The 25,111-nt window shown below is 43.0% G+C and overlaps 1 protein-coding gene across 2 annotated transcripts in view; it reads left to right on the top strand.

Annotated features, from left to right (window-relative positions):
• The window catches only part of CCDC178 (coiled-coil domain containing 178), a 754,227-nt gene that overhangs the window by 97,883 nt on the left and 631,233 nt on the right, over nt 1-25,111 (top strand). For both annotated transcript variants that reach the window (XM_063923667.1, XM_063923668.1), the window contains one exon: nt 2,063-2,260. In XM_063923667.1, coding sequence (XP_063779737.1) covers nt 2,063-2,260 — 198 coding nt within the window. The remainder of the gene's footprint in view (nt 1-2,062; nt 2,261-25,111) is intronic.

Genomic DNA, 25,111 nt, shown 5'->3' with positions numbered 1-25,111 from the left:
ATTCAAGGTTCATATTAGTGGCATAGCTCTGACATTTATGGTTATTAAATGGAATAACTCTCCTGTTTATAATAAAGGAGCCTCTATTCACTTTATTATTACTACTAATAAAATAATTGTTTTATAATTTAATGAATAACTATTTGTTGCATTGTATAAATTATTTAGCGCCAATACAATAGGACAAATTATTATGCACATACAAAAAAAAAGATGTATGGGTACATTTGAGACTGAAAGTGAGGGATGGAAGGAGACTTATGGAAGAGGAAGTATAGGTCACATGGAAGGACACTACAGTTTGAAGACATGTTGTCAAACATAGGAGAAACAGAGACAGGGGGGCCAATTCAGATGTGGTTGGTGTGAGCATTGCTGCTGTTTCCTTCCTCTTGCATAGTAATGCAGCAGGAGGCATCTGGTATAAGTAGGGGTGTAGCTACCGTATGTGCAGGGAGAGCAGCTGCTATGGGGCCCAGAGCTGAGAGGGGCCCACCTTCCTTGTCAAAGTGACATGTCTTGTATACATTTTTCACTATTGGGTGGTACATAGAGGCCATTACAAACTTTTGCCTTTCGGCCTAGAATGTATCTAGTAATGTCCCTGAACATGCTCATTGTAATGTGGCATAAATGAACTGGAGAGCATTATACTGTTACATAACATGAGCTAGGGCACTGTAATGTCGCAAAATATAAAGTAGAGGCACTATACAGTGGCATAATATGAACTAAGTGCAGTACTGTAAAGTGGCATAACATGAACTGGGGACTGTATGTCATAATGTGAATAATGGGAACTAGGGCACTACTAGGGTTTATAAAATAAGTTAGGGCACTGTTATTGGGGCATAAAATTAATGACTGCAGCGGAGAGGTGTCTCTCTAGAAGCAATGGTACAGGGTCCCCTTCCAACTGGTGCTATGGGGGCCATAAAGTTCTAATGCCAGTTTCTACAGTTCCTACAAAAAGGCCAAGAAATCTTCTGACGGAGATCCTGGCCTTTGAATTCCACCAAAACGGAGGTGACACGTCTCCATTTTAAGAAACTGAGGCAGTCGCTGCTATATCTGACATCTGCAGCAATAGTCTGTATACAGTACAGGTCTGATGCTTGCGCAAAGTACCAACCATTGGCTCTTTGCACGATGTGCCTCAGATACTTTGGGATTTGAATTTACGCCCCGTGATTGTCAGAGAATCGTGCGAGGCTCCGCATGTTTAGTTGGTAGAACAACATTGAGAAAAGGATTGCTAGCAGATGAATACAATGGAGAAATGAATAACAGAATTGGGAAGTAGATGTGCGTATGATGAAATCTTTTTACCTGAATCTTGGTGTGGGTTATAAACGCGTGCTGCCCTCCTTCTTTTTAACTATTGTTATTATCAGTAATACTGGCCACACCCAGATGCTACTGCTCGCCGTTAGAAGCATAGTCTAATGCAAGCCAGATTGCATAAATTCAGTGCTTGGTCTCAAAATCTATATCCTTTTCGGTTTACTTCGGAACCTATTAGTATAGTTAGTAGATAACCACATATACAGACAAATAAGACCATGACATATAATCGGAAACTGTTCTCCACAATACACTGTAATAGTGGACTGGTTTCAGTATTGTAGTATGTGTGGCCAGCTTGATCCTCTCCTCCTAAATTACGTTACAATGTATAGGTGTCCATTGACACAGAATAAAAAAAGTCAAATTATTTTGCTTCAGTCCAATAGAATAGATCACAATACCCTGTGATATTGCAAACAAGATTTAATTGCTCATGAACCAGCCACCTAGCATTGTCATATGGACAGAGTGGTGGGGAAAGGGGGGAAAGGTTCTGGAGGATTGACTGGCATCTCTTGGGGCCCAGTTATGTACATTAAGCCTCATCATATCACTGCTGAAAAGCTCCTCAACTGAGCATCTATTGGTTGGTGTATATATTTGTTCTCTGCATATCTTAATATTTCATATAGTTGCTGGCGGAGGCAGTTTTACTATTTACAAGTCCATATCCTATCTCGCGTAATTTTTCCATCTCATGGATTTCTGTGTTCAGGTGAAGATTTTCCTCTAAAGCAATACACAGAAGATGTAATCTCTGAAGTTATACAACTGATCTGGAGGTTAGAAGTAGACCATCAAGAAGCAGAAGAGGCTTTGAAACTAGAAAAGAAACGAAAACAAGGTCTGACCACACAAATTGATACACTCTCCCAGTGGAAACTTAGTACACTCCCTGAGGCTGTTCAAAAAGGTATAGTAATCTTATTTTTTTCTGATGATGATTGTTCAGTATAAAATCTGAAGTAAACCATTTTGTTGGCTTCTGTTAAGTGTGTGTTTATCTATTATATAATGCTCCAAGGTGGGTGTCTAGAAGCTGCATGTTAGATAGCTACAGGGTGACCCCTCCCTCCCCATACAGTTGAATAGATCCAAAAAGTGTAAAAAGAGGTTCCATGATCTGGGTTCTCAGCCTCTTTTGGGGTATAAACTAGATCCCCTAGAAGGAATTTGTGTAAAGAGGAGCACACCAGAAGTATTCTCTGTATAACATGTTGGATAAAGCAGTAGGTATGATTTATGTACTAGAACTGATCCCAAAATTTTGGTTTAATATGTCTTCTCTTCTTCTCTCTTCAGTTTCTCTATAGACTTTCACTGTATAGTTTAAATAGGTCTTACTATAAATATCTAGACTTAAAGGAAGAGATTGTGTAATGAGCATGGACTGCAGGGTGGGAGGATGGGAAGATGTGTAGGGATCAGGGACCGGAGGGTGTGTGTATGTAGAGAGAGAGAGAGCATCCTCTGCAGCTGCTCAGGAGGTCAGAAGCATGTCACATGAGCTGTGTCAGGGGCCAGGCCAGTGACAGGTTGGTCAGGCAGAGCTGAGGTAACTGACCTGGAGAGGAGAGCTATGCCATGAAGAGGCTTGATGAGGACGGCCATTCCAGAGAGCTGGGAGGAGGGTGTGAGGAATTTGTCCTACCCACCTTTATGACAAACCCATACTGACCTCTCCTTATAGACAGCGGGATAAGTAACTCCTTGTCATCAGTGTGCTGAACAGCTGAGTTCCTACTCTGTGAGGAGATCAGAGAAACATATTCAAACTGAGGGACAGCCTAAAGAGACCCATTGTGGAGAAGTGTATGCTTTAAGAACTTCAGGCAGTGGTATATTTTATGTATCACAGCCTCACACAACACTGACTTACCTGTTTACCTCGGGGTATCTTATTGATCAATTTACCTCTTTCACATACTGTACGTACCTGCTTACTTACCCGGGTTTCACAGAAGCATTTATCAAGTGCATTTTATAAAATTATATTTAGTAGCTGATTGGTTGCTACATGCAACTTCTCCACCGGTTCACTTAACTTTTTTCACTGCTTGATACATCAATTAGCACACTTTTTAAAAAAAATCTATTTATAACACCAACAAGAGAAAAATCATACAGTGGAACAATATAGACGAAATACATATAATTAAAACTCAGCTGAAGAAACTGGGCTTTATTTAGAGATGTACTTCTCGGATGGTGGGCTGGCTGTTCATTTGCAGAATGGGTTCTACTTCCTCGAGGACAGTGCATGACAGGCTGCCGGTGTTTGGGGATTGGCGGAGCTGACCAGCATTCCTAAAAAACAGGCGTTTTGCTCCCATTTCTGGGAGTGGTGAGCCTACGGGGTTAATTTACTAAAGCTTCTAAAACAGAGAATTGGCGATGTTGCCCATAGCAACCAATCAGATGCTATCTATCATTTTCTAAAAGGCAATAGACAAACGATAGACAGCATCTGATTGGTTGCTATGGGCAACATCACCAATTCTCAGTTTTAGAAGTTTTAGTAAATTTACCCCTAGGTCTTCGGACGCAGATTTCCTGAGCAGTTCCGGCAGTCATTCTAAGTAAGCTATAGCTTAAATGATCGAAGCTGCCAACATCGCAACTGATGGTGGTTTTCAGATGCAGCAGTCCGATGCAGTCAGACGTCACCCGCTTTTTACACATCTTTGCTGCATTCAAAGAGGCAGCAGCAATGTATTCTGCGCCAAACCCTGAATCAGGCCAGCTTTTAGGCAGCCACTGTGAAAATAGGAAGGAACGACAATATATATGAAGCTGATGGTATAAAAAAAAACGCTTGTGGGAGTTAATGAGTTTATTTTATTGCTTATTATCTGAGTGCTTAAATTTAAGATAATAACAAAAGTTTGTGTGTGGAGGGGGGTTACAAGTGGAGGGAAAAGGACGACATTCTACAAGGCTCTATCAGCCTGCCAGACAGGAGCCCAAGACCGTTACAAACACAAGAGAAATAGCAACAATATTAAGAAATACCATGAATTGGGGCGTTATGGAGAGAGTACCAAGGTTCCCAGACCTTGTCAAATTTATGGATGCTGTTATGAAGTAAGCTACCTGTAGTAAAATATTTAATCCATGCAATGAACCACACATGGGCAAATATAGCATCATACGCCCTATTTCATGTAATTGCACAGGAAAGGAAGCAGCTGTGCAGTTCCGTGTATTTAAAATTCTAATACAGCAGGAGGCATCTATAGTAGATAGCCTTCTGTTTATATTTGTAAGGTACAAGTGCTGCGCCTGAAGACACAGCCTTGGATCACTATCGTGATGCACGACGGCTTTAGGCAGTGGTCAGCCTGTGTAAGCTGAAGCTTACTCAGGCTGGTCATCGGATCCGGACACCTGGGTCCAGTAAGTCTGCATCTGACGACGCAGACCATGGACCTATCACGCCACCATTTTGAAGAACTTTTTCAGGTGCTGCCCTGCTCTGCCCCCCAAATGCCACAGCATGTAAGTCATGTTGCTGCTAACGGGGCTGCGAGCGATATCAGAAGACTTATTTTGCTAGGCAGACCCACAACCATTGTATTTGTACATAAACCACTGGGTTTGTTCACAATACGAATTAGGCCCATAGTTCAGAGTCGCGGGTTTATTCCAGTAGGGAGCAGGCTACAGTATAAATGTGTTAGCACACTTTTATTATCGTATATAATTGGCAAATGGGAAGGACTTAAAGGATTAAAACAAAACAAAACAAAACAAAACAAATGCATGTATAGTATCAGTATTAGGGCAAAGTTAGTTGTGAACATAAATAAGTCTTGTTCACTGTATTTTCACCTCATTTGTTGGAACGTGGTTCATATATGTAAATAGTATACTGTTAGGATCTCCTGCTCTGTGCTGCCACGTCGCCATGGCAACCGGGAGGCAAGTGTTGGCGAAGTAACCTGAGCGCAGCTGATACTCCGGTCCGGGTTTTCACTGTGTAGTGGTTACAGGCTCTGTGCACGGCAGGGAATCCGGCGCTGGTTTTGTGCTCACAGTCTGTGAGGTCTGAGTGGGGCGTGGACAGCACCTGCTATATAAACCATCCTCTCAGGCTAGGCAAATGCTGCTGAATCTTTGTTTGTTAGTCAGTTCCAGAGAGTTAGCTAGTACTGTGTGACTTTGTATTTACTTGTTGCTTACTGCGAATAGGCCTTGGGATTCGGTACTTCATTCTGCCAATCCGGACCTAGCAGTAAGACTGGAGTCAGTTGTTTGACCTGCTGGGGTTCTTTTGCTATTCTGTGAACCCAGCAGGTTTGCGGCTGTACTCTCAGACCTGCTTGCTTAATCCTCCCTCACTGTGCAGGGCGTCCAGGTGTCAGTTTAGTGGCAGTAAGCTGAACCTGTGCCCTGCAAGTGGGGGTTAGGATTGTGGATACTCTCCTTGTGTCTATATTTCTATCTCTGACCAAGGAGTTTATTCCCACACCCGTTGGTAACCCTTTGGTGTTTTTTCTGTTGCTCTTAGCAACATCATTTCAGGTGCTCCACATGTTAAATCACTACACCTCGCTTCATTGTCCGCTCTATTCCATCTGAGCATTCCTGACACTAGGGAGACACCCAATTCCTGAGCCTTTGGGCTTCTCCGTTCACTTTGTGTTTTTTTAGTTATTCCATCACCTCCTGTGTATGTTATGTTATACTGTCTGTGAGTTCGTTTGCTTCGCTTCCCTCTCTGTTCATACACCGGTATACTCCTGTTAGCACTGGTGTGCGTAACATATACGTGTTATACTGTATATTATATTTAAGGTGTGTTTGTCTATGGTGTTCATTTCCTGTCCATCCATCTATACTATTTATTTGCCAATAAGATAATCTGATACGAGTGTGATGATCTTATGAGAGGCCGCAACCTGTCTACTGGAGAGGTTTGTGAGGTCAGGACTGCATGGGTGTAATCTTAAGATATGAGCGGGTGAATGAGGGGTGTCCGAAACCACAGACAAGAGTCAGAGAGGAACAGGTTCCCCAATAGCGGTGATGTCCAGTTTGTATCACACTGAGGCAGAAAGGTTATGGTGTAACAGCAACTTCTGAAGGAGATAATTCAGAGCTGTCCCACTGTCCATGAAATTCTACTTGCTAGGTTCATGAATTTATGGAGGTATTCCCAGGTGATATTCCGATGTTTACAGGAGGCCATCCAGAGTGGATTCACCGCTTTTTCCTATACACAAAGGGATTTGAATGCCGTGGATGGCCAGAGAACTTGTAATTCTAACCTTGCACCTATACTGTTGCAGTTGCACTGTTATGGGTAGAAGCTTGTCTCTGGGTGCACATCAAGCAATTTAGTTTGAAAACGAAGCTGTGTAGTGGGAGCACACACTGATTCTGATGTATTTTGTCAAGATGACCTCAGACCAGTATCCATCACACAGTTAGTGTTCATAAAAGGTACAGTCGACTTCTGGTTCCGGCTGCTGCATGGACGACAGCTTGTAAGAGCTCAGCTCTGCTAACACCCGACTGCATCTCACCCATTATATGGCTCTCGAGCCTCCAGCCGCCCCGTGCCATCATCCCAGAGCGCCCTGGTCCCTGCACGCTGCATGGACAAGTTCCTGCTGCCACCAGTGCTGTCAGGGAAGAACCACCAAGCTAAGGAGAAGCGCCACACTGAATCCAAGATAGCGCCGGATGCTGTCTCCCGCAGCTCCCCCTCTCCGATCTCGCAGCCTGTTACCCGGGACACTCCTTCTCCTGGGGCATCCCTGGACCCGCTCAGCAGAGATTCATCCCCTGCCTCTCCGGAGTTAGGCAGTAAGGTACTCCCCTTACCTGACTCCCCAGTCGCTTATAGTGACATGTTAAATGCAATCCTGGTAGCTATTGGCTCCTTGCTGAAGGCACAGACAGATGATATAAACAGACAGCTCTCACAGCTCACACACACAGTTATGGATTCTGAGCAGAGGCTAGGTGAAACTTTTGCAGATGTTGCTGAATTAAAGAGAACTAAGCGTTTTCCTTTAAACACACCCAGTTTTGAAATATTTATTCTTATAATTATTGCCACATATTTACTTTCATATTTATTTTATAAATTATTCACATATACACTTGTAGAATATATAGCCTAATGCTGAAACAGGTGCATGCCGTCTTTATACCAAGTTCCTGTCTGGAACTTCCGTTTTTCTAAAAAGTTAAAAATAAAGTTTTTTCAAACAAGGAATAATAAAAGTGGCCTCAACAGCACAACCCAACATCCTGGACAAAGTGCCGTCATGCATGAAATGCGTTGGATACGAAGTCCCGTCACTACGCCACCTGGAAGTGACGTCCCGCGGCGCCTCACGAACTTCCGGTTAGGAAGGAGAGATGCTGGAAAATGCGAACACACACGGACCGCTGCATACCCGTGACCAGAGGCCCCAAGGTAGGATAGGGAAAGATAGATTACCTGCCGGGGGACCTTGCCATTGTGTCCGGAGAACACTTGTCTGTGCGCATTTGTAATTTGAGATTGGTACTTTTTAATTGCCACAAAAGAGCTGTAAACATCATTATAGGGTATGTGAAACACAGAAATGAGATATCACTTGTAAAAGCACTTATAATATCACCATATCCTTCATTGGATTTGGAAGCCTCTCCCCTCCTCAGGTTATTTAATCAGCATTAAACCAGGAGAGAGACACAAAAAAGTGCATATAGTGAAGCACAATTTTTAATAAAACTTTCTAAAACCTAGATAAAACATAAATCTGGACAATCATTGCAGGATATCCTTTAACAACTGCAAAGTAGACAATTACCGGCTTTACTTAAGAACTGGCAACGGACAGTTCTTAATAAGCTTATCATGTAGCCCCAGGATTAATCACAGCATGCTTCAGGACTTCAAAGGACAGCCGGCGTCCTCGTCTGCAGTCGCTCTGGGAAACCTCCTGCTCAACACCAATGCGTTTCAACACGATATCCCCGTGTCTTTTTCAAGGTTTGTAAACCAAAGCTTTGGATCACATACCTTGAAAAAGACAGGGATATCGTGGATCACATACCTTGAAAAAGACACTGGGATATCGTGTTGCTTCACTATATGCACTTTTTTGTGTCTCCCCTTGTTTAATGCTGATGAAGTAACCTGAGGGGAGAGGCTTCCAATCCAATGAAGGATATGGGAATAGTATAAGCGCTTTTACAAGTGATATCTCATTTCTGTGTTTCACATATTGGTGTTGGTGAAGGAGTGAGAGTGCCTTCAAGAGATTGTCACATATAGAAGCTGCTATTTAGCGCACCTGTGGTTTTCCTACAAACTTTTCTCCACATCATTACAGGGTACACTGCACTTTACTGGAAGTTCATTGTTCTTAACCTGTATTGTATTTTATATATTTTTTTCAGTATTGGCTATATACACACTTGAATAAACCAAGCGCTCTATGTATATATTTGATATTAGCTTTAATTTATGGAGCTGCTGAAATGATAGCGCAGTACTTTTTTCTTTATTATGAATTAAAGAGGGCTGTTTCTTTAAATACTAAATCCTGTTACCAGGTCTATAATTAGCTCGATGACCTTGAAAACAGGTTGGGGCGTAATAACCTCCGCATTATAGCCTTCCAAGAGTCTGTCAAAGGTCAAGAATTATATGACTGTGTCCAGCTTACGCTCCCTGCCCTTAAAATATCCAGGATTGTTGTTCAGATCTCGTTATAGAAAGGGCCCACAGGATAGGCCCCCTTCGTGCCCAGGACGGCAGCAGGCCCAGAGCGGTCATTTTCAGAGCTTTAAATTACCTACATAAGGAAGCACTCTGGATGGCCTCCCGTAAACATCTGAATATCACCTGGGATGGGCATAAATTATTACTGTTCCAGGATTACTCCGCAGATCTTACAAGGGCAATGAAGTTGTTTTCTCTTTTTTATGGTCCAAGCTTATACAAAACAACCAGAAATTTGCATTACTCTATCCTGCACGATTGTGCCTTTATTATGGGAACACGTTTAAAGACTTCCTGTCTGTTTTAGATGCGGAGGCATTCCTGCAAAAAGAATCGGACTATTTCTTCCAACCCTGCTTGATTCTCAGATATATTTTTTCGGGCTTGCCTCAAGCCAAGATATTCTACACAGTTAGTCTGATATTTCAGGATCAGCTTGCTATCTTCTCAGGTTGTTTTTGAATTTTTGACCATTCTGACTTCCTCTTGGTCCCTATTCTCTTTCTCACAATAGTTAGGATGAACTCGTGCACCCTTCCCCCTAATCCGAATGTTGCTATACAGTGATAGCAAAATACGTGCTGTAGCGCGTTTTTACGTGCTACAAGCAGAGAGGGACTCTTTTTTTTTTTTTTTTTTTTTAATGAGCGGGTCCCGCGGGATGTGCTGTCTCTAACTGACCAGTGAGTCTCTGCCAATACCATTCTTCAGTACCTCTCTCGCCATCAAATCACCGCCGGCAGCTTCTCCCCATCCAATAAATACTCAGAGAAGCGCTACCATTGAACAGTATAATAAAATTTATTATTAAAAATAATTGACACAATCTCAATAAAATAAACCGCTTATCTTGGAATATTCGACATATAGTATACACCAACCATTTAATAATTCCAAATAGTCACCCTTAAAAGGAACATAACCACTTAATTTCCAATAGATGCTGCAGCAATTATAATGTACTAGTACTTAAAGGGTTAAGCTCCATGCATGGGCTAATTGATTCACATGGGTTCCTTAGATATTGTTTAGGAAGTCCATCGACAGTGAAGCGTTAAATAATGATAATCAGCTTGTATGTTACAGTCTTATCCAGATCACGGCAGACTTTCTGTGGGTAGCTTAATTGTGCAAATTTCCATAAGTGTGCAGTGATGTTTTAGCTGAATCACTGATTGTGCAGTCTCATCCCGCCCGACGTCTTGTCCGGTATCTTGGGTGTTCAACATTCAATACATCCGCAGCACATTCAGCGGTTCCTGCTGTGGAAGCACGAGCGAACGGCTCCTGACTTTGATCAGCCGCGGACGGCTCTCTGGTCTTGGATCGCCGCGCTCTGGAGTGGTCCCGTGAAGCGCAGCCTTCAACAGTGTTGCCGACACCTTCTGCTGTGCCGCTGTTCAGCGGTGTGGGCAGCCGGCGCCCACTACAGGAAGGGTACCAAAGGGAAATTTCATTCATTCAATAGTCGGGTAAGCTTCATTATATGAGACTGCACAATCAGTGATTCAGCTAAAACATCACTGCACACTTATGGAAATTTGCACAATTAAGCTACCCACAGAAAGTCTGCCGTGATCTGGATAAGACTGTAACATACAAGCTGATTATCATTATTTAACGCTTCACTGTCGATGGACTTCCTAAACAATATCTAAGGAACCCATGTGAATCAATTAGCCCATGCATGGAGCTTAACCCTTTAAGTACTAGTACATTATAATTGCTGCAGCATCTATTGGAAATTAAGTGGTTATGTTCCTTTTAAGGGTGACTATTTGGAATTATTAAATGGTTGGTGTATACTATATGTCGAATATTCCAAGATAAGCGGTTTATTTTATTGAGATTGTGTCAATTATTTTTAATAATAAATTTTATTATACTGTTCAATGGTAGCGCTTCTCTGAGTATTTATTGTTCTGTGTATTTTTTGGGTTGAGGATCAGCATCTCGACCTTGGGAAGCTGCAGCCAGTGAACAGTTAAAGTATTTCAGGTGTCGTATAGCCATATCTCCTAGCGCCCACCTACTCTCCCTTTTTTGCATTCTCCCCATCCAGTCGCGTTGTCCGCAGCTTCTCCCCATCCAATCGCGCTGCCCGCAGCTTCTCCGCGTCCAATCATGCTGCCGGCAATGTCTCCCCATTCAAGTGTCGCTGAGACGTCCCTCCTCTCTGCCCACCAGCGTGCTCGCAGTGCTGCTCCAAATTACAATAAGACTGCCAGCAGGCGCCGGGGCGGGCTGTGTTGTGACAGTGGCTGCACACTAGCCTGCGCAGCGCGATCATTGATTAGAAGACTGTCTCTCTGGCTGCATACGGCTGCACTCCCTGGGGGATTAAGTAAGTTATACTTGTAACCAACTAACAGAGGGAGCGTATGTGTGTGAGAGGGAGGAGAGTGTTGGCGGCAGCTAATGATGCAAATATGGGGGATGGGGGAGTGCCCATCATACACTCTGCCCATTCCTCCACAGTGCCCATTATACACACACCAAATACTCCCACAGCGAGCAACATACACCCCCTACACATACCCACACAGTGACCATCACATGCACACCCACATACCCACAGTGACCATTATATACTGCTCTACCTGGCGCAATGTGTATAACGTGCTCTCCCTGTCGCATTGTGTATAATGTGCTCTACCTGGTGCAATGTGTATAACGTGCTCTGCCTGGCTCAGTGTGTATAGGTGGTTCTACCTGGTGCAATGTGTATAATGTGCTCTACCTGGCGCAATGTGTATAATGTGCTCTGCCTGGCACAGTGTGTATAACGTGCTCTGCCTGGCGCAATGTGTATAACGTGCTCTGCCTGGCTCAGTGTATATAGGTGGTTCTACCTGGTGCAATGTGTATAATGTGCTCTACCTGGCGGAATGTGTATAACGTGCTCTACCTGGTGCAATGTGTATAATGTGCTCTGCCTGGCGCAAAGTGTATAACGTGCTCTACCTGGTGCAGTGTGTATAAATGTGCTCTACCTGGTGCAATGTGTATAATGTGCTCTGCCTGGCGCAAAGTGTATAACGTGCTCTACCTGGTGCAGTGTGTATAAATGTGCTCTACCTGGTGCAATGTGTATAACGTTCTCTACCTGGCGCAGTGTGTATAGGTGGTTCTACCTGGTGATGTGTATAAGAGGCGCTACTCTGGTTTAATGTGAATTGGTACTATTATGTGACCACGCCCCTTCCCCAAAAAGCCAGACCCCTAACTGTTTTATGCGCACCTTTGGCGCGCACTGTCCATACTTTGGAATATGGGATTGGGAGGACCAATTCACTTTCTGCCGAAGGGCACCAAAATGTCTAGTTACAGCTCTAATTCAAAATGTGTTGTATGCTACACAGCCCAGCAGCACTGTCACTCCCTCCTTCCCCTTGCAACACTTTTGTAGTGTCCAAATCATGTTGTGTGTTTTCATGTTTGAATCATTAATAAGATAAATAAGAACCTTCATTCCGATGGGACTCAGAAAAGGACAGGTAGGACCCCAATTTTTAAAAGTGAGGGGTCCCTGGGACCCACTTTTTTTCCGGCTCGGCGCGATCACTGCTATATATGGAGACCATGGCCTCTGGACTGGCCTGGCATGGTGCTAGGCCTGTAAATTAGGGTTTACGGTGAGCTTAGATCACACCTTAATTGGACATGTATGCCTCACAGGTTCTCCCGTGAAGTAATTTTCTGCGTTATATGTTTATTGCATACATAGTCTTGTTTTTTTGCATTTATGTATGTTTCTGCATTCATGTATGTTGTTCTTGTTTTCTGTTTGTCTGTCCCTCCCATGGTTCCCATCCCTCTCCCTCTCTAGGGTTCCTGCATCACATTTATAATTCGGTGGCACCATGGCTGTACTTATTTTACCTCCTTACTCGCTGCTCCCGCCTTGGTGATATCTGTAACTCTTTCTCACTGATGTATTAATGGCTTCTATTAGAATTGGGAGCTGGAATGTAGCTGGAATTAATTCACCACAAAAACGTAAACAATTAATAATGTACCTCTCTAAACTGAGGCTGGATCTGGTCTTTTTACAAGAATCACACCTCATGTCTAGAGAGATACTTAAGTTGGGGATTCTAAAATGGAAGGTTATAAGTTCCGCCTCTTTCACCTCTAAGGCGAGAGGTGTGGTGATCCTGGCCAAACAACACCTTCCCATACAAATTCTTAAGGTGACCGCTGATTGCGAAGGGAGATATGTACAGTATTATGCCATGTTACTCTGGGTAAACATACTTTTATATGTTGTAGCGTATATGCACCTAGTGTGTATCCAAAAGTTTCTTTCAGGCTATTGTGACATTGCTTACACCATTTATGGATATGCCTGTACTGCTGTGTGGAGATTTGAATTTAATTTCCTCTGCTCAGTTGGACAGGGAAATTCAAAAAAGTAGGATTGTTCACCCTCTGATAATGTCAGTTATTATCTTAGACCGTAAAGCTATACCTCTAGATACACTATTACCGTGGAGCCGCTATGGTCGCTAGACTGAATACACGTGCTGCGCACTTTGTACGCTATTTGCGTACAGAGTCCCGCACGTGGTACGTACTTGGCGTACACACACCGCGCTGAGTGTACAGAGTACACACATCGTGCGCACACACATTTGATAACCTTTAAACCTTGTTAATGATATAATGCAATGATATGATTACACTTTAAACCCTTGTCAGCAAAGTACTGCAACGATGTTATACCTTAAACCTTAAGTAGCGCTGACGGTATAAAGTACCCGCAGTGCGTACACCTTAACAATACTTATAAACCTTTTACAGTTAAAATACACTTTAAACCCTTGCAGGAAAGTGAGGACACGACACCAGTTTCTAGTTGAAACCACAGGGTTCTAAGGCCACCGTGGATTATTCAAAAAGGTTAAACAGTACAATTTATACACTACAGGCTAACAAGATAAATCTAAACAGAATAATGGCTACAGTCAATGTACATATGTGTGAATATTCGCAAGCGCTTCCCGGATCCGGTCCTCTGCTCATCAGGTAGATAGCGTTCAGAGTCTTTGATAGTGACCTGGCCTGCTGCTCGCTCTTTATTCAGTAGATCAAGGCATAATACAATAGACACTGTGCTCTTCTTCCATTGGTTAGGGGGTGGGACATGTCCTCTGCACCGGGGACCATTGGTCAGTTCAAGAAGTGGGCGATGGCTAGGACTTGAGATGTGGTTTCTGTTGTTTTACATCTGAGTTCCCGCCCCATGATCAGTTAAACCCATCACATTAATCATAAATCTGGTATTATTAATAACTTAATGAGGTAAGATTTAATAATGTTCTTATTCCCACCAGATTAATGTTTACGTGACTCTGAACAATATGATCCCACACATGATAGGATTATCTATTTCAATCTTCAAGATATACATATATCCACATATTCATATATATACATATATATATATATATATATATATATATCCACAAAGAAGGAGTGGCACTCGTAGGACTTCAGTCAAACAACAAAGGACACAGCGGTCACTAGTTTGGTCTAATCGACGTTTCGATAATTTAATATCGTCTTCAGGATAAACAAAGTGCATACAAGACAACATTTATATACCTACTCACCACCCCTAAAGTATCCACGCCATCGCTGCGGGCGCCGGGTCCTCGGACGACAGTGAGATCCCGTCGCGCACTTCCTGTGCGCCCGGACGCTCGTGCGGTTGCCTGGAGACCAAAAACAACATGTGATATAAACAAATAACAAATGGCATCGGGTAATGCAGGATCGCGTGTATCTAGCATAGATACACGTACAGGGACCACATATTAATAGTTATACATGTAAATGCTGAAAACACATCATATGTACAAAATCGCAATATTATATGAGTACCTGCTGGAGACACATACTGTGTACAAAATTGTAAACTAGCACAGATTGGGCTAAATGCGTCAAAAGAACATAAATATTACACAAACCAGAAACAATGGTAACTCATGGTGCTGCAGAAAAACAGGCAAATGCTTTCTTAGTAAGTAGTAGTAAAAGGAAAGATGTGTTACTGATCATCCACATAGGGATTCATGAGTCCAGAAACATCATGGGGCTAGATGGGACGCCTTGACTCTAATAATGGCAGGAAGATTGTGAAAAAAAATGGAAAATTTTTTTTTCTGGGAGAGTACGTGTAAACTCACAGAAAATAAATCACAAAAAGCACTATATACTTCACAAAAAGCAATTCAGGGGAAGATTCTCATTGAGCCCTTTAGGTGCAATAGTATTCAGGCGGTATATCCACCTGGCTTCTCTCTGAAGTAGGGCCTTGCCCCTATCACCCCCCCTAAGGCGTTTGGGTTCAGTATCAATAATTTTGTAACGCAGTGTGGTAAGACCATGTCCTAATAATTTGAAGTGTCGGGCAACAGGTTGATTTGATCCACTGCTAGCCCCTTCTAGTGCATGTCTGATGGCCGACCTGTGAAGGGCCATGCGCTCTTTAAACATCCTAGTGGTCTTCCCCACATATAGGAGACCACAGGGGCATCTAATAATGTACACCACATAGGTACTGGTACATGTCAGTACATGGCGTATGGCGATCCGTTCCCCCGAATGTGGATGGGCGAAGGAATCACCATATTCAATGAAACTGCACGTAGTGCAGCCAGTACATCTGTAACACCCCGCCTTTCTCGTGAGGAAGGTAATCGGCCCAATTTTTTTGGTATTGGAGACATCGTTCTTAACAAGCCAGTCTTTGAGATTCCTATTCCTAGTATAGCTGGCTAGCACTTTGGTATTTTTGAGCATACTCAATTCGGGATCTGTTGTCACCACCGGCCATAGGTTCTTCACGGTCTTCGCTATACATGGACTGGCTGGACAATATTGTTGAACGAACGGGATACAGTCACCAAGCCGTTTTTGACGGTCCCCAGATGGAATCAGAGTTCTAGAACGTGGGATGGCCAGCGCTCTTTCTTTGGCTTTCACCAAGTCCACGTATTTGTATCCTCTGAGCATGAATTGCTTCATCATGTCATTAATCTCTCGTTCAGCATTGGCTATATCGTCAGATATACGGTGTATCCGCAAGAATTGTGAGAAGGGTAGGCCCCTCTTTGTAGAATTGGGATGTTGGCTGTTGGCATGCAAAATTGTATTGCGATCCGTGGCCTTCTTGTACAATGAAGTACAGATTTTGCCATTCGACACAGAGATTTGGACATCTAAATAATTCACAGACTGTGAGCTCATGTGGTACGTGAATTTGATGGTGCTTTCCATGGTGTTGATGGCTGTCATTAGGATCTTAAAGTCCTGCTCTGTCCCTGTCCATATCAGGAACAGGTCGTCAATGTAACGTGTGAAGAACGGAATTTTAGCTGCAATGTTGGTGTCACTGAAGAAAGCAAGGCGTTCCACCTCAAACATGTAAGTATTTGCAAAGGCAGGGGCCACACAGGACCCCATCGCACAGCCTTGTTGCTGGACGTACCACTGCGAGTCGAACAGAAAATAATTTCTTTTTAATGTTAGTTCCAGTAATCTGATGAAGAATGAGATATCTGGACCCAAGTATAATGTGCTGGATGTCAGCAATCTGAAGACCGCCTCTAACCCCCCCGTATGGGGGATATTAGTATATAGACTAACTATATCTAACGTACAGAGGAAAACATTCTCTGGGAGTGTTTGTAACCTTTGTAATTGGATTATCAAGGAGGTGGTGTCCTTTAGATAGGTCTTCTGTGCTTGGACCACTGGCTGAAGGTAGACGTCTAAGTATTGGGAGATTCTGTAATATACAGAATCCCTAGCTGATATGATGGGACGGCCTGGAGGGGTGGTAGGGTTTTTGTGGATTTTCGGCAGTGTATACAGAACCGGGGCTAGTTGTTTGAGGACAGTTCCGTCTATCTGGAAATTTCTGCGGACCCTACCAGTAGATTTAACCTCGAGCTCATAGGGGTGTTGGATGAAGCAGTGGAACAGGGCTTTATCAACAAGAATACCAGGGACACTCTTATTCAGGAGAATCCGGTAGCCCCGGTTCTGTATACACTGCCGAAAATCCACAAAAACCCTACCACCCCTCCAGGCCGTCCCATCATATCAGCTAGGGATTCTGTATATTACAGAATCTCCCAATACTTAGACGTCTACCTTCAGCCAGTGGTCCAAGCACAGAAGACCTATCTAAAGGACACCACCTCCTTGATAATCCAATTACAAAGGTTACAAACACTCCCAGAGAATGTTTTCCTCTGTACGTTAGATATAGTTAGTCTATATACTAATATCCCCCATACGGGGGGGTTAGAGGCGGTCTTCAGATTGCTGACATCCAGCACATTATACTTGGGTCCAGATATCTCATTCTTCATCAGATTACTGGAACTAACATTAAAAAGAAATTATTTTCTGTTCGACTCGCGGTGGTACGTCCAGCAACAAGGCTGTGCGATGGGGTCCTGTGTGGCCCCTGCCTTTGCAAATACTTACATGTTTGAGGTGGAACGCCTTGCTTTCTTCAGTGACACCAACATTGCAGCTAAAATTCCGTTCTTCACACGTTACATTGACGACCTGTTCCTGATATGGACAGGGACAGAGCAGGACTTTAAGATCCTAATGACAGCCATCAACACCATGGAAAGCACCATCAAATTCACGTACCACATGAGCTCACAGTCTGTGAATTATTTAGATGTCCAAATCTCTGTGTCGAATGGCAAAATCTGTACTTCATTGTACAAGAAGGCCACGGATCGCAATACAATTTTGCATGCCAACAGCCAACATCCCAATTCTACAAAGAGGGGCCTACCCTTCTCACAATTCTTGCGGATACACCGTATATCTGACGATATAGCCAATGCTGAACGAGAGATTAATGACATGATGAAGCAATTCATGCTCAGAGGATACAAATACGTGGACTTGGTGAAAGCCAAAGAAAGAGCGCTGGCCATCCCACGTTCTAGAACTCTGATTCCATCTGGGGACCGTCAAAAACGGCTTGGTGACTGTATCCCGTTCGTTCAACAATATTGTCCAGCCAGTCCATGTATAGCGAAGACCGTGAAGAACCTATGGCCGGTGGTGACAACAGATCCCGAATTGAGTATGCTCAAAAATACCAAAGTGCTAGCCAGCTATACTAGGAATAGGAATCTCAAAGACTGGCTTGTTAAGAACGATGTCTCCAATACCAAAAAAATTGGGCCGATTACCTTCCTCACGAGAAAGGCGGGGTGTTACAGATGTACTGGCTGCACTACGTGCAGTTTCATGGAATATGGTGATTCCTTCGCCCATCCACATTCGGGGGAACGGATCGCCATACGCCATGTACTGACATGTACCAGTACCTATGTGGTGTACATTATTAGATGCCCCTGTGGTCTCCTATATGTGGGGAAGACCACTAGGATGTTTAAAGAGCGCATGGCCCTTCACAGGTCGGCCATCAGACATGCACTAGAAGGGGCTAGCAGTGGATCAAATCAACCTGTTGCCCGACACTTCAAATTATTAGGACATGGTCTTACCACACTGCGTTACAAAATTATTGATACTGAACCCAAACGCCTTAGGGGGGGTGATAGGGGCAAGGCCCTACTTCAGAGAGAAGCCAGGTGGATATACCGCCTGAATACTATTGCACCTAAAGGGCTCAATGAGAATCTTCCCCTGAATTGCTTTTTGTGAAGTATATAGTGCTTTTTGTGATTTATTTTCTGTGAGTTTACACGTACTCTCCCAGAAAATTTTTTTTCCATTTTTTTTCACAATCTTCCTGCCATTATTAGAGTCAAGGCGTCCCATCTAGCCCCATGATGTTTCTGGACTCATGAATCCCTATGTGGATGATCAGTAACACATCTTTCCTTTTACTACTACTTACTAAGAAAGCATTTGCCTGTTTTTCTGCAGCACCATGAGTTACCATTGTTTCTGGTTTGTGTAATATTTATGTTCTTTTGACGCATTTAGCCCAATCTGTGCTAGTTTACAATTTTGTACACAGTATGTGTCTCCAGCAGGTACTCATATAATATTGCGATTTTGTACATATGATGTGTTTTCAGCATTTACATGTATAACTATTAATATGTGGTCCCTGTACGTGTATCTATGCTAGATACACGCGATCCTGCATTACCCGATGCCATTTGTTATTTGTTTATATCACATGTTGTTTTTGGTCTCCAGGCAACCGCACGAGCGTCCGGGCGCACAGGAAGTGCGCGACGGGATCTCACTGTCGTCCGAGGACCCGGCGCCCGCAGCGATGGCGTGGATACTTTAGGGGTGGTGAGTAGGTATATAAATGTTGTCTTGTATGCACTTTGTTTATCCTGAAGACGATATTAAATTATCGAAACGTCGATTAGACCAAACTAGTGACCGCTGTGTCCTTTGTTGTTTGACTGAAGTCCTACGAGTGCCACTCCTTCTTTGTGGATATACATGAACCTTTGGATCACTTGAGGAGGCACCGGGGCAATTGTGTTTGTGTGTTAGAGTGCCGGTCCCCACATCACATTATATATATATATATATATATATATATATATATATATATATATAAAATGAAGAAGATCTGGCGGCACTCAGGAGACTTTTCAACCAATAGTGAATTTAATGGAGTAACATCCAACAATTGTTTCGGGCCTCCGCCCGTCGTCAGGGATGCATAACACACAATGAACATACATTTTATATCAACATAAGGACCTCCCACCACACACATAACAAACACCTTGACTCACCTCACCTGCAGACCCGCCCGCCGAGACGAACGCCACATTGCAAGCCGCTGCCACGAGCCGTCCCGCTCACCAGCCGCTGCCGCACAGTGGACGACGTCATCAAGGGGCGCCCGCAGGGAGACGGAAGTCAAGTGTGGATACCGGTTACCTAGGTAACCAGAAAACAAAACAAACGTTTAAACATTACTTCGTTACTACTTACTAATGTACAAAATAACAAGCATTCCATTGATCCACTCCATACAATCAATACATCATCAATAAACCTAACGTACATGATGACATGATGACTGAAAGGGTTATTGAGCAAAAGAGGCTTCTCAATCCAACATAAAGGCATTGGCGTACGATGGGGCCACATTGGACCCCATCGCACAGCCAAGCCTCTGCAGGTAGAAATTGCCATTAAACAAAAAATAATTTCTGGTCAACACAAGACGCAATAATTCCAGAAAGAATTCCACAGGAGGACCAACATAATGAGGATTATCATTGATAAGGGCTGCTACTGCTGATATACCTAGGTCATGAGGAATACACGTATATAACCCAACAACATCAGCACTGCAAAAGACTGTATCAGATGTAAGTTTACCTAAATTATTCAGTCTAACTAAAAGATCATTGGTGTCCTTGAGATAGGATATCGACTTCTGTACACACTGATTCAACAGTGCATCCAAATATACTGAGATGGGTTGAAATAGAGATCCCCTGGCAGATATAATTGGTCTGCCAGGGGGTTTCTCACTGTTTTTATGGAGCTTGGGCAGTGTGTAAAACATGGGCACCACTGGATAAGAAGTTTTTAATGCAATAGACAATTCACCAGAGATCCATGAGTTATCAACAGCCCTAGATAACACACTGTCCAGCTCCATTTTAAAACCGATGGTAGGGTCTTACGTCAATCTCTCATATATATCAACGTCAGATAATTGTCTATCACATTCAGAAATGTAATCCGACAGGTCCTATACGACTATGGCCCCGCCCTTGTCTGCATTTCTAATTATGATGTCAGTGCGAGACTGTAAATCTTTAAGGGCCCGTCGCTCAGGACCTGTCATATTACCATGACCTCCAATATGCTGTTCACATTCATTACCAAGCCTATCCATAAGACGCGAAAATGTCTGCAACAATCGCACAGTATTGCGAGTATCAGGAGTAAAATAATAGATCATATTCCGGCATCAATTCGGGGTGGTGATAGGGCCAAAGTGTTACTCCAACTAGAAAGCCGTTGGATTTTCAGGTTGGACACACTGGCCCCTAAAGGCCTAAATGAACAGCATGGGTTACATAGTTTCTTATAACTTCAATTTATCTATAACCTTATTGAATCTACTGTAACATGTTTTTGAAATGGTATAAGTTGTTTAAATCATGAGAACTCCCCAGATGCTGTTAGTAACATGGTCTTGAATATATTTATCTAATATATATGCCACACATTTAATGCTTTATATTTGGGAATTATTAAAATACAGTGTCTCATAACTTGTTTTTATATATTATATGTATTTCACTTTATATTTTCTATATATGTTGCTATTTTGTACATTAGTAAGTAGTAACGAAGTAATGTTTAAACGTTTGTTTTGTTTTCTGGTTACCTAGGTAACCGGTATCCACACTTGACTTCCGTCTCCCTGCGGGCGCCCCTTGATGACGTCGTCCGCTGTGCGGCAGCGGCTGGTGAGCGGGACGGCTCGTGGCAGCGGCTTGCAATGTGGCGTTCGTCTCGGCGGGCGGGTCTGCAGGTGAGGTGAGTCAAGGTGTTTGTTATGTGTGTGGTGGGAGGTCCTTATGTTGATATAAAATGTATGTTCATTGTGTGTTATGCATCCCTGACGACGGGCGGAGGCCCGAAACAATTGTTGGATGTTACTCCATTAAATTCACTATTGGTGTAAAAGTCTCCTGCGTGCCGCCAGATCTTCTTCATTATTTTTGGATGATTTCATCTCATGGAGGGCACCGGAGCAGATGTTACACCAGCAAGGGGAGTGCCGTTTGCTTTATGTTTGAGATATGCTGCAAGTACATATCTTATAGCAAGGCACCCCAAGCGACATTTTATCCTGTCTGTTATATCTCAGAGGACTGATTCTTGTTTTCATACATATGGTTCACTGACTTGTTGTGGCATCATTGAACAGAATTTGTTGCACACATGGAGGAACAGGCTGAGCCAGGTTGTGCGTTTGCTCAATTAAACACTAGGGAGTGTTTCAGCTACTCTGATGTGGAGGCTGAACACATCCTCAGTTCATGTAAAGTACAGGCTGAGTCCTCTGACCCAGAGATTGCTGACCTTTACAAAGATTTGTACTTTCTCAAAAAACGTGAATTAGACTATATGTATCATGCTTTAACCCTGGCAGAATACTATAAGGAGAAGCAGATTCCCAGGGGGTTTAGGGTGAGGAATACCCCTACTATTGGTCGCTACAATGCACCTTTTTGTAAGAAATGGGTCGGCATTCTTAATAAGTGCTCCATGGACTTACTCCTGCTTGTCATTGAGGAATCTTCGAAAGAGCTGACAGCAGTGAAGGGAAGAATAACTGAATTTGAGTCTAAATACAAACCTGTCCTTATACAAGATACTCAAACAAACTGGCTTGAGAAATTATCTGCACAGCTGGACCAATATAAAAAGGATTTAATTAAGTTTAAACGTGACAAAAAACGTGTGTTCCAGCAAGATTATGATCAAAATCGGGTGTATATATGGCTTACCAACCCGGCTCCTCGTAACCAACAGAAACCTTTTCAGCATAACCGAAGAGCAAGGGCACGCTTCACAGATTACGAGGGGTCAAGTACCTCTATAAGTGATAATGACTCACAAGTGGCGACTACTTCACATCAAGAGCGCCCTTTAAGGGCAATAACCCGAGCAGCTATTGGCAAGCCACCAAAAGGACGCGGCGAGGGGGCCAAAGATAAAGGCAAAGTAAAAACAAAGACTCGCAAGTAAGGAATGCGGTTTTCAATCTTTCCAAATCTCCACTGTATCAGCTAGAATACCAGGTCCTGGCCAAGGGGCTTTCCTTTATTCCTACTGTCCGTCATGATCCCTTCCAGTGGAAGGTGGAATCATTTAAGTTCAACAGGACACTGAAATTACGTGAACACTTTAAGACTCAATCTATCCCAGTGTCTGATGTTCCCACGGATATTCCTATACAGCTTAAAAAACTGCAACCAAAATCAAGATTTGAGCCTGTGTCGAATAGCCCATCGATTAAGACATTTTCGCGTCTTATGGATAGGCTTGGTAATGAATGTGATCAGCATATTGGAGGTCATGGTAATATGACAGGTCCTGAGCGACGGGCCCTTAAAGATTTACAGTCTCGCACTGACATCATAATTAGAAACGCAGACAAGGGCGGGGCCATAGTCGTACAGGACCTGTCGGATTACATTTCTGAATGTGATAGACAATTATCTGACGTTGATATATATGAGAGATTGACGCAATACCCTACCATCGGTTTTAAAATGGAGCTGGACAGTGTGTTATCTAGGGCTGTTGATAACTCCTGGATCTCTGGTGAATTGTCTATTGCATTAAAAACTGCTTATCCAGTGGTGCCCATGTTTTACACACTGCCCAAGCTCCATAAAAACAGTGAGAAACCCCCTGGCAGACCAATTATATCTGCCAGGGGATCTCTATTTCGACCCATCTCAGTATATTTGGATGCACTGTTGAATCCGTGCGTACAGAAGTCCTATCTCAAGGACACCAATGATCTTTTAGTTAGACTAAATAATTTAGGTAAACTTACATCTGATACAGTCTTTTGCAGTGCTGATGTTGTTGGGTTATATACGTGTATTCCTCATGACCTGGGTATATCAGCAGTAGCAGCCCTTATCAATGATAATCCTCATTATGTTGGTCCTCCTGTGGAATTCTTTCTGGAATTATTGCGTCTTGTGTTGACCAGAAATTATTTTTTGTTTAATGGCAATTTCTACCTGCAGAGGCTTGGCTGTGCGATGGGGTCCCATGTGGCCCCATCGTACGCCAATGCCTTTATGTGTTGGATTGAGAAGCCTCTTTTGCTCAATAACCCTTTTAGTCATCATGTACGTTAGGTTTATTGATGATTTATTGATTGTATGGAGTGGATCAATAGAATGCTTGCAGAATCTCCTTGATACTCATAATGCATCTTCTAGTGTGGTGAAACTCACTTACAATATGAGTATGTCCACCGTTAATTTTTTGGATGTGAATATCACACACATGAATGACCAGTTATGCATGTCATTATATGTCAAGGAGACAGACCGCAATACTATACTTAAATCAGATAGCTTTCATCCCCCCTCATTGAAATATGGTCTGCCATATTCCCGGATGCTCAGAGTGCGTCGCATTACAAGTGATTCCTCTAAGATTGAAGGAGCTCTGGATGAAATGGTGTTAAAGTTTGAGCAAAGGGGCTATGATTATAAAACATCATTGGCCACTAAGCAAAAGGTTTTACAGATTCCCAGGGAGGTATCTTTAAAGAGTAAGATATCGGTCGTTAATGGGAAACAGAAAATTCCCTGGGTTAATAGATTCACTGAAGTAAGCAATAATACCAACAGGGAAATTAAAAAGATTTGGCCCATTATCAATACTGATAAAGATCTCCCGGGTCTGCTTAACACTCGTGTTATGCCAGCATATTCCAGGGGTAAAAACCTGAGGGATATGTTGGTAAAAGTGGATGTACTGGAATTAGTAAAGGCCAAACCCAAACAACATTTTTTATCACGGAAGCCTGGGTGCTTTAGATGTATTGGATGTGTTACCTGCCGCTCTATGTTGGTAGGTGACTATATTTCTCACCCTAGATCTGGCAAGAAATTTACTATTAATTTCCCTCTCACTTGTACTTCAAGATTTGTGATTTATGTACTGTCTTGCCCATGTGGTTTACATTATGTTGGCAAGACAGAATGCCAATTCAAGGAGAGAATGGCTAACCACAGGTCGGCAATCAGGGCAGCCTTGGAGTCAGGATCTAGTGACCAGCCTATGGCCCGCCATTGTGTGCAACAATCGCACAGTATTGCGAGTATCAGGAGTAAAATAATAGATCATGTTCCGGCATCAATACGGGGTGGTGATAGGGGCAAAGTGTTACTCCAACTAGAAAGCCGTTGGATTTTCAGGTTGGACACACTGGCCCCTAAAGGCCTAAATGAACAGCATGGGTTACATAGTTTCTTATAACTTCAATTTATC

The sequence above is a fragment of the Pseudophryne corroboree genome, chromosome 5 (assembly GCF_028390025.1).
Source record: "Pseudophryne corroboree isolate aPseCor3 chromosome 5, aPseCor3.hap2, whole genome shotgun sequence".
Taxonomy (NCBI): domain Eukaryota; kingdom Metazoa; phylum Chordata; class Amphibia; order Anura; family Myobatrachidae; genus Pseudophryne; species Pseudophryne corroboree.
Note: the sequence above shows the minus strand (reverse complement) of the source record. Positions and strands in the feature narration are given on the sequence as shown.